The sequence below is a fragment of the Cynoglossus semilaevis genome, chromosome 6 (assembly GCF_000523025.1).
Source record: "Cynoglossus semilaevis isolate Cse_v1.0 chromosome 6, Cse_v1.0, whole genome shotgun sequence".
Classification (NCBI taxonomy): Eukaryota; Metazoa; Chordata; class Actinopteri; order Pleuronectiformes; family Cynoglossidae; genus Cynoglossus; species Cynoglossus semilaevis.
Window position 1 is genome coordinate 17,944,073 of NC_024312.1, and position 19,113 is coordinate 17,963,185.

The 19,113-nt window shown below is 38.9% G+C and overlaps 1 protein-coding gene across 2 annotated transcripts in view; it reads left to right on the top strand.

Annotated features, from left to right (window-relative positions):
* The window catches only part of furinb (furin (paired basic amino acid cleaving enzyme) b), an 83,967-nt gene that overhangs the window by 56,918 nt on the left and 7,936 nt on the right, over positions 1–19,113 (top strand). For both annotated transcript variants that reach the window (XR_003049834.1, XM_008312526.3), the window contains exons 7-10: positions 5,309–5,394; positions 8,281–8,453; positions 14,159–14,371; positions 17,756–17,856. Coding sequence is in view for 1 of the 2 variants with exons in the window: in XM_008312526.3 (XP_008310748.1) it covers positions 5,309–5,394; positions 8,281–8,453; positions 14,159–14,371; positions 17,756–17,856 (573 nt within the window). In the remaining variant the exon portion in view is untranslated. The remainder of the gene's footprint in view (positions 1–5,308; positions 5,395–8,280; positions 8,454–14,158; positions 14,372–17,755; positions 17,857–19,113) is intronic.

A 19,113-nucleotide genomic window follows, 5' to 3' on the forward strand; every position in this document is an offset into this window, starting at 1 on the left:
GTACATCATTCTGCAGCTTAGAAAAACATTAGAAAAAAATCCTCTCAGTTGAACCTTCAAATCCAAGGCTAATGAGATTTAATACAGACAGTCTCATGTGTGAGAAATATGGCATTGTTGTTGAAGATGCACCATTCTGTAGGTCTAGATTTGATATGCTTTTATTTTTCACCGAATATGCTAGATATATAGAAGACTCAATGGGATTGATATGTAAGGCAGCCATTTCTACTGTGTCTGTGTCTGTAGGAGTGAATGAACACAGTACACAATCATCCAAAGAACAATTGCTCCAGTGGTATAATGGAATGAAAAAATGTCAGCATGAGGTTGTCTTGATTTGTGTGTGTGTGTGTGTGTGTGATGTGTCAGTTAATTTGCTATTGGTATAAAAAAAAATGGGAACAGAAAAAAACATCGAGAGAAAAAAGTAATCCAAATATTTATTACCTGTTTTAGAGATTGTCTCGGAAGCAAAGAAAATGCCCCTCATCTTAACCCTGTTACACCAACAGAAGTCAACAAATTAACAAGATCCATTCTCATCCTCTCTAATAACCTCTAATAAAGGTTTAGTTCTGTGATTCCCAATATTTCTTGGCCTTTTGGCATCACAAATTTGCGGTGACGACCAGAGACTTTTTTTTCTAGAATTTGTTAATTAACAATGTTTGTTCTACTGTGTTGCAAATGCAGAGTCACCAGATGAGAGGAAATAAGGCATCCTGTGTGTAGCTGCTGGCTGGATGCAGGTGAAGTCTTTATAGTGTAGTTTGAGTTTACAGGAGGTTGCATCATGACCCACAGAGACACAGAGTCCAGTGACAAGGCTACAAAAACCACTGAAGGACAGGAGTGACCAAGTATGTTGTATGTGACGTTAATCTGAAAACAAAAGAGCCACTCCTGATATCTTTCACTTCATTTCAGCAGATAAGGAAGGTCACATTGGCTTTTGTCAAAAATGGCTGCAGTTTACACAAATAGGCTGCTGTTGCTTCATTTTGTCTTCATACCAATCATGTAGTATTTAATATCCTTCAGCTCTGGTATAAAAGATTAATTAACTGTGATTGGCAATCTACAAGATGTGGTCACACATTAACAGAAAGCTATTCCGGGCCACTTTCTATGGTTTTATGTGGATATAAAAATGAGGCATTCAAAAATGGGCTTTGAAAATCATTTTATTTCATGGGTATTGGACAGATTAAACAGTGGTTTCAACCATAAATGCCTCATTGCATACATTAATTTTCCTGGCTGTTTGAACAGAAGTGACTCAGACCAATCAGTCTACTGCAAACATGCACAGACAGGCTTGTGCCCAAGCAGATAATATTCAAAACACGGCCGAGCTTAATGTGCACAGCCGCGCTGTAAACGTCTTTACCGGCTGCTATCTTTCTGTTGACAGTTTACTATCATGGCTGTTAGAAAATGCCATTTTCACTTTCCATAGAAGTCACTGCAGCTCCAGTCTTGTGTCCAAACAATTAAATCGGCAAATATTTTTGAGGCAAAATAACCCTTTCATTCATAATCTAGGGGTTTTTCAATTTTTTACATATATGTGTGTATATATATGTGTGTTTTTATAGATGAATATATGTACATATATAATAACCTTTTTATTTATAAACTAGGAATTTCTCACATTTATAATATAGTCTGTATATATGTATAGGTTTGTATTTTTTAAATGTTTTTTTTCTGAATAGGAATATTTAAAACAAAATACCTGTAAATATCATTATTTTCAATTTCACTAAATTCAGCATAGATGCACAGTCATTATTATTATTATTATTATTATTATTATTATTATTATTATTATTATTGTTATTATTGTCATTATGCCTTTAAAAATGATGGTTGTATAATAATAATAAAGAAGATGGGCGCCATCTACTAAATCAGTCATCATTTTTAAAAGGCACTATTTGTGTGGCTTTTTACTGTGAAATGGCTGTGCAGAGAGACCACGGTGTAATCAAGGCCATGCCATCTCTGTATTATTGGGCCGAAAAAGAATTTAATTACAGTAATTTGATTTGTGATAGAACTTTGTCTGCCTTCAAATGCAGATTATGTCTTCCTTTTCTTGTTTATTTTTGTTGATCTGCATCATGTCAGTAATTATTTCTACCACTTATCAACTGGTCTTTGTTTTAACAAAGCTCCACCAACCAACCAGCCTTGATACCATGCAGCGCCCGGTTCTGTTGCTCACACAGTAGTTCATTTTCTTATAACAAATTGTCTCTTTACTCAAAGTGAGTGACGTCCAGCACCTACTCTGGTCAGCAGGACCTGATTGATTGGTTTGATTGAGCCGTCAAAAGCAACGCCTTCCTCCTCTATGGCGCCGCTTTAGTGAATACTCCTTAGTGAATACTCAGTGAAATGTCTGTGTGTTACTTCACACGCCGACACGTACACGCCGTGTACGGAGACCATCATTTTCTCCAATCTAATTAGCTGTGTGACTCTAGTCCACGCCTGGAGCTTTTCACAGCTGTTTTCTAACACTGATGACTCAACTGCTTTGTGTTGCTGAATTGTGTGGCTGATTATGAAGGATGTTGGTTTTGAAATACATTACTCTGTCCTGTCAAGTGCTGATGGCTAATTGGCTTCCAGCTCCATAAATCCTAATTTCACCCTTGAAATCCTACAGATATTGTTCTTTAGGGAACAGTGATCAACAGCTGCCATTAATATCACATGAAGTATGATATTAATGGCAGTAAAACCGTCACATTTCAATTAGGTGTGTGATGTATGACACCGTCTGTGTTCGGGTCTGTGTGTGATATCTGTTGGTGGAGAAATGAGTCCTGTCTTGGTAATTTTGTTAAAAAAACACTTAATTACTTTTCATTGTTACCTGTACAGGAAAAAATTAGAAAAGATTAGTTTGCAAAAAATATTTTTTCAAGTATCAGCTAAAGTAATGAAGAGAGTAGAAAGATAGACAAAAAGAAAGAATGACATTCTATGACCAATCAGCCAATAAGTGGGTGTCCTCACAGAGTCTAATCAAGATCCTGGCTGGAGGTGTAGCTGAGCTCTGACCCTGTGAAACCGCTGTGTCCTCTGCCTCTCAGGAGAGTCGGCAACCGCAATACAATCATAGAACAAAATGAACAACTTGAATGTAATCAGCTCAGTTTTTGAAAATGTGCTTCACATTGTATCATGTAAGATAATTAGCAATCAGCTAATTGTCCTCTGTTAAATTTCAGACGTTAAAATCCACAAGCTTGACTTTGGTCATCAGTGAAATCTATTATAATGTATTTTAGGAATGTGTGATGAATTCTAAGTCATTTTGTATTTCACAAAACAATCACGACCTTTATGATTATTTAAATGTTTTTTTTATTATCATTTCAAAGCACATGGTGTTTGAGAGGTGGGAGTGTTTCTCCTTGTATAGGATTCTAACAGTCTGCTATAGGCGACGAGTCTCTTCTCTAAAACCCAAGACTGGTTGAAGTTACTTCAGAGGAACTGAATAATACATGCACATCAATAATCTCATCTCATATCTTATTCAGATGGGTGCTGTTGATGTCAGTGTTAAGTTTGTTTTTTGGACAGGTCACTGGTGATTGCATCCTGCAAACTGTGCAACACAAGAAAATATTTATCTGGTTTTTTTTTTCTCCCCCTGGGACTGAGGTGAAATCAAGAGAGGAGCTGACTGAGCAATATGAGCTGAAGCAATATAAGCTGTTGTAGGGTTTACTCCTGTAGCAGTCCAACGTTGCACAAGCTTATGTGGTATAAAAGGGCCTGATAAAAACAGAAAGAAAAAGAAAGCTCCGAATATATGCACATGGGCACCGTGACAGTGAGGGTGTTTTTACATCAGTTTTGATTGACAGTGCTGGGAATAGAAGCGGTGTACAGATACACAACTGTGACTAAAGTTTGATTGTTGCCGAGAAATTACATATACAATATACTCAGATTTCATTTCAACTATCAAAAGTTTAAATGAAGTATACTGTATGAAGGTGGTCAGTAAATGTTGCTTCAGTTATATTATATATATACTATATATTATAGTTGAATTGAATGGAATAGAACAGACTAGATTAAATTGCAATAGACTAGAAAAAGATAGAATAGAATAGCTTGGTAAACAGTGGAATAGAATGGAAGATAACAGATTATAATAGAAAAAGATATTACACAGTACAATGAAGAGAATAGATTAACACAGACTAGAATAGACTACAATAGAATAATCTCTTATTGTCATCGTGTCACTTGAATAATACAACAAAATATTTTGAGCACCACCGAATTGCATATTAAAAATAAACAACCAAAACAAGCGTTTGAGGCAATAAAAGAAAAACTGAATAGGATGAAATGAGGCGGATGGATAAAAGTCGGTGAACGTTTTGTTCGAGGGTACGACAAAAAAAAACCTCTGAAGAGAGCTGATTTTATTTAAGCGTTACACTACACACAGAAGGAACTCTTGTTTAGACCTATGAAAAGACAAAAATGTCTCGTTGTCGGACAATGGTTGAAGATATCTAAAAAACAACACAAACAAAAGAAAACAAATGTAGCATAATCCAATGTATGACCTACAACTGACAAATGTAAACAAAGTCTTGTTCCACGTAGAGTGCTGCGTGACGACTCCACTCACCGACTAGTTCCTTGGTGAAACGTGTTGTAACACCGTATGTCGAAATAATGAATTAGACCTTTATTACTGATGGAGGTGGTGATGTTACCATGAAAACAAGGACTTCATAAACCAAGGACCCCCTGTATATTCATATTCATACAGATTTTATTCATTTGGTCTTAGAACATTTTGAAGGCCCATTTGTATGTCATAATAATTACATTTCTAACAGTGACCATTAATACATTTTTTGAACCGGCTACATTCACCAAAAGGGTGGCTGTGCTTTTGAACAATAATTTAGTCCAATATTTTTAAAAGGCATTTAACGTGAACAGCACACGAGGCTTTTTGACAGTTATAGTTACAGCTCTGATTCAAATCTACTGCAGTAACAAAAGAGCCATTTGGTTTATGCCTCTTTTACACGGTGGTGTATCTTTAGGAGCGCTTCAGCTACAGTATTCTTTCATGGCCTAGCTCTGGGCAGCAATCTACGAAAGAAAGAATTGAATCCTTTACGGTCATTTTTGTTTTCTTTTTTTTTCATCTTGAAATAATATTAACTTCCTAAACCTTTGTTTTGTTTTGTTTTATTGCTGTTGCATTGATCTTAATTTTTATTGTCATTCGCTCCACTCGTTTCCTTAGACACGGGACTCGATGTGCAGGAGAAGTTGCAGCTGGAGCCAACAACGTGTGTGGTGTCGGCGTGGCTTTCAATGCAAAAATTGGAGGTGAGTAAAATCCTTTTTACCTAAAACAGTGCTAATGACTGTACAGAGGTTCAGAGGTGGGTTATAAAAGCTCTACTGTAGAATGGTAATTCATCCGTGTGAGTTATTTGACTTGGAATCTCAATAAATGAATCAAAAATTTGTAAAAAAAAAATCTTCTGAGGTTTAGACAGAAGTGAAGTTAGCTGTCCTTGATTCTGTGGCAGTGGTGACAGGGTTAGGGTTAGCAGCGTTGACCTTTTTTTGATCTATTTGCACTCTGCGTAGCTAATGGCGTTCTGTGTGTGTAGATAGTAAAGCAGTCACAGTAAAGCTTCCTTTTCCTGTTACATTTGTTATGTGTCAGACATCTGTTAGGGTTTTTTTGTTTACCTCGTCATCCACATGCTACAGCAGATACGAACCAGCCTTAAGAGCAGCAGCTGTTTGACCACGACTCGAGAGCTGAGAGGCGAGATTCCTCTCCTCTGTGAAAGGACCTCCAGACAGCATGATTGGGCTGGATGGCCTCAATTTCAAGTTTCATGTCTGGAGGGAACAGACTACTGTGCTCTTTGAAGCGATACATTTTCATAGCCCACCCCCAGATCCTTTTACCACGATTCTCTCCTAGAGTTCTGCAGGCTGTGACTTGGACCTAATGGTGGGGTTCATTATTTGCTGTCATATTCCTGCAATTTTAAAACACTGTTTTATTAATTTAAAGAAGGATAAAAATAGATTGACACAACTTCATGTCCTTTTATGTATTAAAATGCAACTCAGGACAAACGCTAAAACCATGGTTCCCTCCATTCAGGGAGACTTTGTGAGGTCCAAAACTTGACTAGCGGCCTTGTTCATTATTGGTTAGCTGTTGAATGCTGGGGGATATAATTAAGATAAATGTACAAGAATGAACCTAAACTTTCAAAGAGACTTTAGCACATTTGATGTCTGCCATCATTTAGTGGCGTCAACTGAAATTACAGTCTTTATCACAGCTTGTACCAGTGTTTGGCAGGCCGGCTTAGAAAGCCAAGCGGGTCATATCTGGCCCACTGGCCATAGTTTGGCCAGGTCGGTTGTAGAGGAACCTTTAGCAAATCTAATGACGTCATTCATACAATCTGTTTTAAAAGCGTCACAGGAAAAAAGTTGAATCTGAAGGATTTGTTTTTTAGAACATGTTTTGCCCTTGATTGAATATTTCAGAGTTCTTTTTGTAACCTATGTTCAGACAATTTGTCAGTGACACGGTGGCAGCCAACAAGACTCAGTGGAGCCCGAGGAGTGCTGTACACAGATGTTACTCATAACTCTCCTCTGTATTCATTACCATTCATCTCTCATCCGAGCTGCACAGCTCATAAATTACTCCACCGAGAATCTGCTCATGTCACAGGGGTCAGTGGATGTGGGGTTGTTTATAAACAGCTGCAGCTTGCTTCCAAATACCCGTATCCTCCCTCACGCATGCATGCACCTGTGTTGTTAGTGCCCACGTCTAAATTGCACATATTTACTGAGCAATAATTTTTGTCTAAGTGCCCAAACCCTGTAATTGGACCTAGTTTTCCTTTCACCCCCCGTGTGTGTTTCCTCCTCCAGCACACAAAGCCGAATTTCCACCTGCTATTTCAGCAGCGAAGAAACTCAGGCAGCAGCTTCTTTTTATGTACCATCAAACCACAGGAGGTTGATGAGCACTGTAACAAGTACCTCAGCGATTGCTGCTGCAACGCACCTAGATCGTATTGACCGCATTTTGTTTTTGAGATGCATATGCACCTCATATTTTTTAAAATCTGATCAGTATTCAGACCTGTGCTACGTTGAATACTCACAGCGAAGTTTACCATGCTCTACTTCATCCCCACTGTGTGTATTTGTGTCCTCAGGACCAGTCGTGTTGTCAAGGATTATTGGAGTCTGTGTTAATGTCGTCAGTGAAAGGTTTGCCTCTGAGGTCTGGGGGGGGGGGGTTTGGTTTCATGCCTCTCTGGAGTCATTAATGTTTGGAGGTGTGATCTGAGGCTGCTCACTTCAAAGGCTCGGGCCAGGTTGTATTTAGGAATGATAAAAGCTGGCAGTGTGTGCTCTCCTGTGGACACTGGTAAGGGCTCTGTAAGCTCACAGCTTATTTATATCGTTTTCTTGGGATGTGTGTTGTCTGGGCAGGTTCCCAATTTTTTTTTTATTTATTTATTTTTTGGATGGACATGGAGGGTGCTTACTGTTGCATTTCTATGTGGCTTTAAACAGCACTTTAATGAGTATAAGATGCAAGAAACCAGCAGGACAGGCCATGATCTGACAATTTGGACAATAGAGTTGCACAAATTAATTATGATTGGGAATAATTTTGTTTTTCACCCTGTTCAAAAAGAAATAGGTGTCGCTGTTGTATCCTGTTGTCAGTTACAGTTCTGTTATGGGCCAAATTAAAGTTCAGACAAAATCACACTTCAAGGTTCTGTGACTTCATTCATATTTTTGGAGCTTGTTGAGAAGCCATTCCTCAAAGATAAAAACTTCTACTATTTTAGAAAATAAGCCAAAGGTTCACAGAGCTTGCAAATCAAATATGTCAAATGCTGATATTTTATCATTGACTAACTGATAGCCATGTTTCATATTGTAGTGCCTTGCAAGCAGAGAGTACTGGTTTTGATTCCCTAATTGCTTAGGCTGCAACTTGTGAGTTTCAATTAACTCAGCGGTGCCTCCGGTGGCAGGATGATGTAATTAAACAACTCTGTATACAGTACTTGGACTGTATTGTCGGATTAATCAGAAGTCATCAATGCCCTACCGTCTACCGTCTACTCATTTGTATCGAGATACAAACTTTACGCAGTCCCTGTCAAACACAATATGTTGCTGAATATCTGCTTTGTTTGACAGGAGTTCGTATGTTGGACGGTGAGGTGACAGACATCGTGGAGGCGCACTCCCTCAGCCTCAACCCTCAGCACATTCACATCTACAGTGCCAGCTGGGGCCCAGAAGACGACGGAAAATCACTAGACGGCCCTGCCAAGCTGGCCAAGGAGGCTTTCTTACAAGGAGTCACTAAGGTCAGTCAGTGCTAAGTTTGGAGTTGACGGGTTGTTTTTTTTTTCAACAGTATTATCACACACATCCTGTTTGCACATTGGAAGGAATGCTTTGAATCTTGTGAAATGTTTGTTTGGCCTCCTGCTGAGAACTGCTGTATGTGGGAGGATCAAAGATGAAGCATTTAGTCCGTTTTAGAGGCTGACGGCCACAAGTAGCTGCCATGTGTTTGTGTAAGTGCATTAGGTGTTGTCACTTTAGTTGATTTCTTACATATTCAGATCGGGGTCTCACATTTTTCTCTGTGACACATAAACAAATCAACTTTGAATTCTCCTCATCTCTGCAGTTTTTAGCAGTTGCTCCATCCTGTATCAGCTACCTTTTAGTCAGAGCTCCCTCAGTCAGCACCTCTATTAGCCAGCTTTCATTATACTTGAGTACATGTATTGTGAACGCGTGTTTTGAGTTCAGGTAATGTGACGTTAGATGTTTTTGCATTGATTCATGTAACTCTGGAGTGGAGGTACGTTCTTCCTCTCATGGTTCTTTTGCCATTCTTCAGATTTCATTTTTTCTTTTTTTCCCCTCCTGTCTTTCGTGTAATTTATTGAGTGCTCTTATATTTCGGAGGCTGTTGTATACGTCTGAACTAATGCCTCTCAAAGTATTTATTATGTATGGATTTATGGAAGCTAGATAAAGGGTTGACTTTTTGAACTTTTTCATGTATTCGGTGTGAAACTCCGGTAATTTGTGCATTCAATGTGGGCTGTACTGGATCACATCACTGTAGTCGGGCTGTAACATGTGCTGCACCAGGTTTATTTTGAAGGATGATAGATCTGATCTTATTTTTCTATTTGTAGCTGTAACATTTTAACATTTAATTATTTTGTTTCTCTTCTTTCTCACTCAGTCAATAGTTTTGGCATTTACAGTACTGAAAAGTAATATCATATGAATAAATATTATATGAACCTGAGTAAAACGTTGGTTCGGATAATTTCATTACTAAGAATTTAGTTACTGCATTAAATTTCACCAGGTTTCTCTGTGGGTTAAGCTTGTATGTCAGGGATTTGGTTTTTATCAATATTTAATTTGTATCCTAACGCTGAGCCAATATTTTTAAAACAGTCCATCACTTCTATTGGAGATTCAAGTTTGAACAATTAAAACTTTCCGTTTGTTATTTCATTTTGCTGATTTGTTGGCCTGACTGTTATAGAAAATAGAGGAACAAGCGGTGGAGTTCGGAAATTGGCATTGATTTTCATTGCTGGCTGTCGGGTCATATTGAGGTATTTAAATGGTTTGTCTTGATTGGTTCGTAAAAAGTGAAATCACCTAATACTTTAAAAAGTCAAATACATATCCTGCACGGAAGGTACATCCATCCATCCATCCATCCATCCATCTATGTGTCGTATCCATCCATCCATCTAACCCCCTGTATATGTCGTAGGACCAGCTACACCACTAAAGCAGCACAACTTGTAATCGTCCAGAAACTACAGTAAGTCCTTAGAAAATCTGTGCCGAGTTCTTCATTCTGCATGAAGTGCCAGTTGTCATCACCTACTGTTTATTTAAGTAATATTTCTCTTCTGTTCATTCACTGGAATTTGTCAGTTGGACTGAAAACACATTTTTAAAGCTTTCTTAGTTACAGCATTCAAATGTGCTCTACTGCACATCTGACTTCAATATATCTCATTTTTTAAGATGGATCATTAATCAAACTGACATTATTTTTCCCTGTTGTTTTTCTCTTATCATTTAGGTCATTTGTTATATCCCATATGGAGGCATGATCACTCATATTGATTACTACTCTGTCTGAATCGCTCTACCTTGACCTGTCTTTGCCAAACTCAATAACCTAGTCCATTCTGGTTTATAAGCAGTGGTTTAGAATACTGTAGTCTAGCTACCATTCATTGTTTGGGTTCATTTATTTCATTTTTCTTTTCATGGCAGTTTTCTTCCATTTGACCAGTGGTTTTCTAATGTAACGCCTTTCTTGTTTGTTTTTGGTTTTAAAGATCGGGTTTGGGTAATAGAGAGGTCTGTTTACATCTGCACATAAAGAATACCTTTATTCCTCCTCCTCTGTTATTTGAACTTCCTTTTTAAGGCGGACCCTTTAACAGGCGTAGTTTAGTCTCATCTGTTGTTCAATCGATCGGAGTATTTCTGCTATTCCAGTGATTTTGTTGTATCGAGTATTTCTGAGTATTTCTATAATAGTATTTCTGCTATTCCAGTGATTTTGTTTTGCTTAACTGTCACTTTGAGTGTAATCAGAATAAAAAGATGCTCTCATATAATTGTTTATTGGGAGATTTTAAAAATGGGGGATATATTTACATATTTCTGGTGCGTTAGATTAAACTGCAACGAGTGTGGAGCAGGTTTAATTTTTAAAATGAATATGTCTCAACTTGGAGGCTGGATTTAATTAAACAATGAATTATTTGCTTTTTTTTATGTACTGCGGGTTAGATTCTTCTAACATTTAATTTATGACTAACAAAGACATAACAGAGTTATAACCTCATCCTGCCCTTTCATTAAAGACAGCAGTATTTAGATGGTAATAAACTCCACAGAGGTGTCATGAGTGGCGGCACAATAGGAACCAGTGTTAATTATATACAGAGCATTTCCAGTAGAGTCCTTATGCTGTCTTCTGTGTTGTTTCATGGCTTATGCAAGGTCTTAATAATTTCTCATCTTCAAATGTGTTATTTTCCCTCTGTATGTAGGCTGTAGGCAGCACCCTCACTTTTCTCAGTTGCTTGTTTTCCTCTCTCAACTGAATATGTTATCCACCCACTTTGTTTCCAGCAGTAGGAGAACGTTAATACATAAAAAAAAAAAAAAAGTATATATATATATATATATTTCCGTTTGGTTCTGGAACCCCTGTGCCACAGCATCCACTTTTTAATTAAACTTTCATTTGTTTTATTAACTTTTAAATCACCCGTGATTTGAATTACTTATGTGAGCTGTCAGCTGCGGGCACATGGGTTTAACGAAGGAAATGTTACAGAATCTTCTACAATGGAAACGGGATTGAGGTTTAAAGATGTAAACACCTTTGTCATCTACTGAAGGAGTGAATAGTCATACAAGTTAGAAAACTAATTTCTCTCAAAGGCTTGAACTTTGACATCTCCATCAGGGTGTGATGATTGAACCTCCTTGATTCATGCGCCTGATCATTATGCATTGTTATGATTATGCCTTGGGGAATTTTCCCTCATGAAATTTAAATTCAAAATCTCTCATTGATATTTTACTAATGGGATTTTTTTTTTTTTTTTTTTAGCGCTTTCTGTTTGGTCTCTGTCCTGTTACTTGGGTTGGGGAAATGGGGGGGGCAAGAGTGGAACATTTTCTGTGAAATTACATCCAATGAAAAAGTTTCATCATCCTTGCGAGGAATTTATGGATTTCGCCATCTACAGTCCACAATTTCTTCGGAAACATCCTAGAATCTGGGGAAATCCCTGCATATATCTGGCAAAGCTGAAAACAATTTACCCCTCAGCAGCAGAGCAATAAAAACTGACTGACTGTAAAGGATATTAGCATGTCGGCTCCAGAACACCGTAGTCCCTCGCTACATCTGCAAGTCAAGTTAACGTTCAACCAGGCAGACAAAGTATAGGAAGATGCCATCTATTCTTAATGGTTCATTCAAATGTTGCTGTCCAAATTATCCAACTTTGACACTTTACCTTTATCTCCAGCTGTTCAAACTTACTGCACTGCTGTTTATGCACACTTTCTACAGATTCTACAAAATAAATATATGCTAACAGAGGTTAGCATAATATCTATAAACCTCAACTTACGTTGGAATTCCGTACGAAGTAACTTGATCCACCTGTGTCTGGTTAGCGCCTGGTTAAACTTAACATTGGCTTACTCATTGATCCCTCTGCTCTATCCCTAGGAACTAATTAAAAACATTCAATAAAGAAGGAAAGGCAGCCAGAGTTCTTGGGGCATGTTGCTAAATTTTCTGTCAGAGACAGAAAATGTCTCTGACATATTTCTGTCTCTTTCTGTCTAATGGTGACATTCAGATGGTGGGTCATAGATTCCAAAATGAAATAGGAGGAATTCAATTCTTTTGACTCGGTTCTTTTAACGGTTTGTTCCTTTTCTGTGATGTCAACAAGTTTCGGCTAACGAATTACCTTGAGAATTAGGTCAGCTAACCTTAAGTTTCTTCTTCGCTGACGCACCCCGGTGAAGGCTAGACAGCTTGTACTAAGGAGCTCTAGTAGTGACAAAAAGGCAGACGCTGGCTGATGCGACGGCCTGCTCCTCCTCTAATGTGTTTGCACTGCTTGTCTGTCCTCTGTGGCTGTTCGTCTTCATCCGCTGCAACATGCAGGTCATCGTCCAGCCTTGTGGGTCCTTGTGTTTCTATATATATCGACCATCTCTTCTGTGTTTTTGAACTTTGCCTCTGTCTAAGTTAAGTCATTGGTTTGGTTCCCATTTGAAGACCATTTTTTCACTGACGGGCCACAATTGTATATATAATAAAACTGAACAGGGGGCCAGGTCAGGAGCTGATAGATTGAGCGTTTGTGCGAACTAAGATAAATGACATGTAGAAGCCATGCATAAAGGCTAAAATGCTAAAATGCTTTTATCATTTTCAACGCCATCTATTGGGAAAACATGGGTACTGCAGGGAAAAGGCAGATGTATAATGATAATATGTATATAATGTGGAAAAGGATTAAAAAGCTGAATGGGCCGCATCTGGCCCCCGGGCCTTAGTTTGCCCATGCCTGACCTATATGACCCCAGATAAGACTTTTCTGTTACTATTTCCTTTACAATTTAAAATGTTCAAACAGCTTATTTTGAGGTGAAGAGCTGGGACAGCAGGTCCTCAGTCCTTGTGGACATATGGCTGGTTAGCAGATCCCAGGATCAGAAGGCTACAAGGTGGGAGAAAGGTCAGCTGTGCAGGGGTAGACTGACCTGTGCCATGGTACAACTTCAAAAATAACTCTCGGGTCAGGGGGGAATGTGAAAACATGGGCACACACTCCACCTATCTTGTCAGCACTACAGCATGAGTTCTGTCACAGCTGGTGGGTCTCTGTCATTTTTTTCCCAATGGTTTTCCATCATTAAAGATTTACTATAATCTTATAAACTGGTTTTAAAAACACACACAAGAAAAGGTTTTGACAGACAGACAGTTATTATCTGATCTCAGCAGTGTTTCTGCAATGAGAAATGACTGAGCTTGTCATGTTTACCACAGTTTTATTGAGTCATAAACCACTGTTGGATATCTGGTCTGCTGTTGACAGAGCAGATGTGAAGACACTAATGCTTCATGTTTGGTGTGAATCTCACATTTTTTTCCACTTTTACTTGCAAATGTTGTGTTATGATTTGCCAGAACCTTAAATTATATCCAGCTTGAGTAATTACCTTTATTCATTTTTCTTTTGTTTAATGCCCTGCCACAGTAATTTACCTGTCATAATGATGTATTAATAAGAGCGATGTCAACAGTGCCTCTGTCATTACTGAAGAAGACACTTTGAAGAGAAAACGATAAGCTGTGAGACCGACATCTTTTTCAAAGGGTTTTTTTTTTTTTACATTTAATCGATTGTCATTACTGTTTTTCTGACATATAAAATAATATGTACTATATGTTTCCGTACTGCAGGGACGTGGCGGACTGGGCTCCATCTTTGTGTGGGCTTCCGGTAATGGTGGACATGAGCAGGACAACTGTAACTGTGATGGATACACCAACAGCATTTACACACTGTCCATAAGCAGCACTACAGAATCTGGAAATGTGCCATGGTACAGCGAGCCGTGCTCTTCCACCCTTGCCACCACCTTTAGCTCTGGAAACCCAGGGGAGAAACAGATAGTAAGTACACGTGCGTACATGTGCGCATGGTGTGTATGTATATATACATAGACATATATATATATATATATATATATACACACTGTATTTATCTATATACATGTATGTATGTATGTATATATACATAGACAGGCATACAGACCCAGAAACAAATACTACACCAGTGATACACAATGTAAAGAAATAAGTGACTGTATTTCTGGAAATATATTCAACTACTACACCAGTAAAAAAGAAAGCCATAAATATTAAACATCACTCGGATAACACCTCTGAATATCAGCATGCTCTTACATTCAATGGATACTTTATGATAAATCAATAGCCTCAAGTACTGACAGGGAAACACTTTTGTAAAATGCCTTTTCTAAGACTGTAACACAAGCTCAGTAGCAGTACAACATCAATCAAAGGGTGGCTGGGAAAAACCTGTTCAAACATGAGACCGCTGTTTGCAAATATAGATCTTAATTACAAAATAAGGCTCAACCAGTGGCGCTTTGGCCCAGAGGCAATGTCTCTGTCATTGGTGTGGAACCCCATGGTTCATCTCCTGGACAAGTTCGAATCCCGGTTAGGGCGGTTGGTACCTTCCAGTGGACTCACCACCCGCAGGAAGGTTTGGGGGGTTGTTATGGTGCAATGTGATTTGGGTGGTGACTGCTGTCCCCGCGACCCGGTAACGGATAAGCGGATGAAAATGGATGGATGGATGGATGGATGGCTCAACCATGAAGTTGTTATTAAGGAAAAAGTTGCTAATGCTAAGAGAATCTCATCCGTCCCTCTACAATCTTTAGTCTCAGAATTGAATTTAAAGGATTTTTACGCAGCAGTTAAATGTCTGTGGTTGAAAAATAAATGAATAAAATATTTATATATGTATCTTTATGTTCCTGAAACCTAGTGTTCTTTTTCAGCACCATGGACAGTTCATGCCTTTTATCAGAGGAAACACTGTTATATTGGTAAAGCACACAAAGCAATAAAGACAACTTCCCATTTAAAATAATGTTCCACTTTTAAACAGGGTGGATTTCACTTTCATCTTAACCAAATAAAATACAGAACTATGTTTTCCTGAAACAGATAAAACATGCACTGATCCAACCACAGAACATGTTCAGTTGTATTTTAGATTCACTTTGGTCCAAAGAAGTCACCATTAGGTTTGCACAAAATTGACAGGTGGTCCCACACTGCATGATACAGAGTCAGGAGTGTTTTATCATGCAGCAGGGGGCTCTCTGGGGCAACAGTAATTTCCTGGAGTAGTCTGTCGCTGTGTCCAATACAATAGCTTGGCTCTTCTTAAAGCAACACTGTAGAGACTATTACACATTAGACAGCAGTTGACCTTGGCCCATCTCCATATGCAAAGAGGTTTCCGTTAGCTTCCAGAATACATTAACAATATTATTTAGTGCTCATGCTGACCGGCCTTAATGTGCCAAGAAAATGTTTGTTGTTTTTTTAAATCAATGGACAGTTTAATTTCTAAGTCCAACACATTTTTCTTGCAAATTCTACTGTTACCAAGTAACCGCCTAACCGAGTAGCCTAGAACTGAGGTTACATGTGAGAGGATTGGCTCACAGACAATTGAAAACACCATACTATTTTTTAAATATTAATTTATTTTAAAGTTATAAACAATAAAATACAATACCATTTTTATTGTTTTTTTTACCAAATAGATTTTTTGGAGAAAATGCTGATTTTGTTTGCATATTCACATCAGAATTCTCCCTGAAAGCACAACCAGAAATCCAACCGTTAGAACCAGACATTGACTGATGTGTGACACGTAGAGACATAAGTCGCCACATCCGTCTGAAACTGTGGTTGTCAGCTGAAGACACAGCTTCCTCGGGGACAAGGTAACATGAAACGACCTCAAATATGCCATTTTCTAGAAAACACACCAGGAGCGTGCTGCAGGCGAGCAAACACAGGAGCAGTTTGTTTGTGTTGTTGCACCTCTGTAACTGTCACAGGGCGTCCTTTGTTGTAGCAGTGAGCTCACACGGGTTTCCTTTGTTCATTACTGATTTGATTGCTGATTTTTGAGTCTTCAATCACAAATGGTTTAATTGATTTTCTTTTTACCAAAATGTATAGTGCTTGGGTAGTGAATGGTATAAAAACAACAAAAATTCTGCAGCTGTTGGTAACACAAAACCACTTTCATCCATTGCCAAGTCAATCAATAAAACCAAATATGGGTTTGAATTAAAAATGATTGGAGCATTTTTCTAAAGTATGAGCAGGACTGGAAGTACACTAAGAAAATGCATTGATTAGGAATCAAATCTGATTTAATTAGTTTTTTCAAGCACATTTAAAAAGACAACAGTATGAAATCTGTACAAACAAGCGGTGTAGACTATCATAAAACACAGGCATAACTGAAGCAACAAAAGGGCTAAAACAATCAAACTTTTTTGGTCATCAAATAACACAAGGTTAAATAAATAAATAAATAAAAGTGCAGCTGTGACATCATCAATTCCCCCCAATTGTCACGCCCTCCCCGTCAGGTCACAGTTCCCCCCCAGAAGCACTTGAAGAAGAACTGGACTAGAATAACTAAAATGAATAACGTTTGTACAGGAAAGTGCAACCACTCACACTGTGTTGAAGACAACAGAGAACGTGTGTGTTTGAAAGTTATTAAAATATATGAAGAGATGAAGCAGAACAGACAAAGACAGATGCTTTCGGAGTTTAGGGGCCGCAGCTACAAAATCTCCCTCTGAGCTGTGGTCTGGTCTGAGACACGTACAAGAAGCTGATCAGCTGATCTGAAATAACCTTACCTATAGTAACCAGGTGTAATATGTTTCTATTAACAACAGAAAGCTGTACACCAGAGATGGCTGTTTGTTCTTTTTTTTTTAATTCTGACCACTTAAGGTTGGTCCTGTAGCGATGCCTGGCCATGATTTGTTTGCTCCTCTGACCTGAAGACATGCAACAGAGGCCATTAGCGCTACAGTCTGCCAACCAAGGGACTGTCCCTCAACTTCTCACCCTAACCTCACCTTCAGACTTCCTTGTCATTTGGTCTTGGTGACCCAGACAGACCTCATTAACTCTGCAGCTCTTTTCTAGAGCAGGAGAAAAGCCAAAGTTATACGGCCATACTTAGTCTATCTGACATGGCTGCTCTGATTTGGCTGATTTGACACTTTAACCTAAATAAATCCATCTGTTTCTTTTTATTTCCACCCTTCTTGTTGCCCCCACTCACCCTTCCACCTTCTGAGTTCGACATTTTACCTCCCTCCTACCAAAATGGAAAGCTCAGTTTGCACTTTCATAAAGCACTTTTCTCATTTTAATGTTCTCTCTGCCTGATCTGATTTCCCTCCCATCTCCAAGGTGACCACAGACCTCAGGCAAAAATGCACAGACTCTCACACAGGGACATCTGCTTCAGCTCCACTGGCTGCTGGGATCATTGCACTGGCTCTGGAGGCAAAGTGAGTGAGCAACATGTCATCTTTATCTCTGTTACTATTTTTGTAGGAAATTGTTCTTCTTTGGCTTTAAAAAAAAATCACAGAATAGACTTTTTTTTCCCTCCACATTATTTGCACAGGTAACTGTGGCTCTTAAGTCTAAAGCATTGTAGAGAATAAGTGGGAGGTGGATTGTTATCCAGGATTGTTCAGGTCAACACTGCTCAAAAATAATCGTTGTGTTTAAAGGTGGTCACATGAGAGAATGGAGAAAGATGGAAAGAGTTTTGATTTTATTTGAAGGGACTGTGAATACAATTGTGTTAGAATTTTTCTGTGCTGTGATTTTTTTTTTTTTTTTTTTGGAGCGGGCTATTACATACATCCAAGTCTAGACATTTCCAGTTCTTCATAATTAGATAATTAGCAGAAGTGTTGCATGTGTAGCCCAGGGAGACACGTGAGCATCACTCAGTGTCAGTCACTCTGGACTCTACGACACTGACTTCGAGGGTACTGAGGTGTTATCTTCATTTTCACTGATCATTACTGCATCATCCTCAGGGAACTAACATGGCATCCATTTCATATTTAAAAGGACGTAAAGGCCTCTTTAATAGAGGTCATTGTGAGAGCATGTGCATCCATGTGCGTTATTGTGTCCGTTTAAACACGGAGGCGTTCAGGCAGCGTTACGTCTGCGACTTCACCGGCTCAACTCAGTGTTTGTCCTCACTTTATCACAGCACTGTCACTTCTCCTATCATCACAGAGGGGCAGTGAGTGACAGAGCTGCAGTTTACACCTTGTAGACTGTCTTTTACTCCCAGCTCTACCGAACGCTCAAACACACAGAGAACAGGGGCAAACAACGCCTGACAGATTGAGGTAACACCTGGTTTATCAGACTGGGACCAGTATTGGTTAATAAGTAGTGTCTTGGTCGCTGGTATTTTTTGGTCTTTTTTTTTTTTATCTCAGTTGTGGTGACATCTACAGATCTCTGCCTCACTCCTTCCCTCTCCTTCTCTTTGGTGGTTCCAGTGATGCGGGATGTGAATGCTGATGCAGGGTGGCTAGGTGAACGGCCACAATTCAATTCACATTTCGGAACGCCACTTCGACTGTTTGAAACGTCAAAAAAAAAGAGATTTTATTATTGCACTTTCGATGCCTAACCACCGCCCCAACCCCTCCTCTCACCCCTCCTCTCACCCCTCCTCTCACCCCTCCTCTCACCCCTCCTCTCACCCCTCCTCTCACCCCTCCTCTCACCCC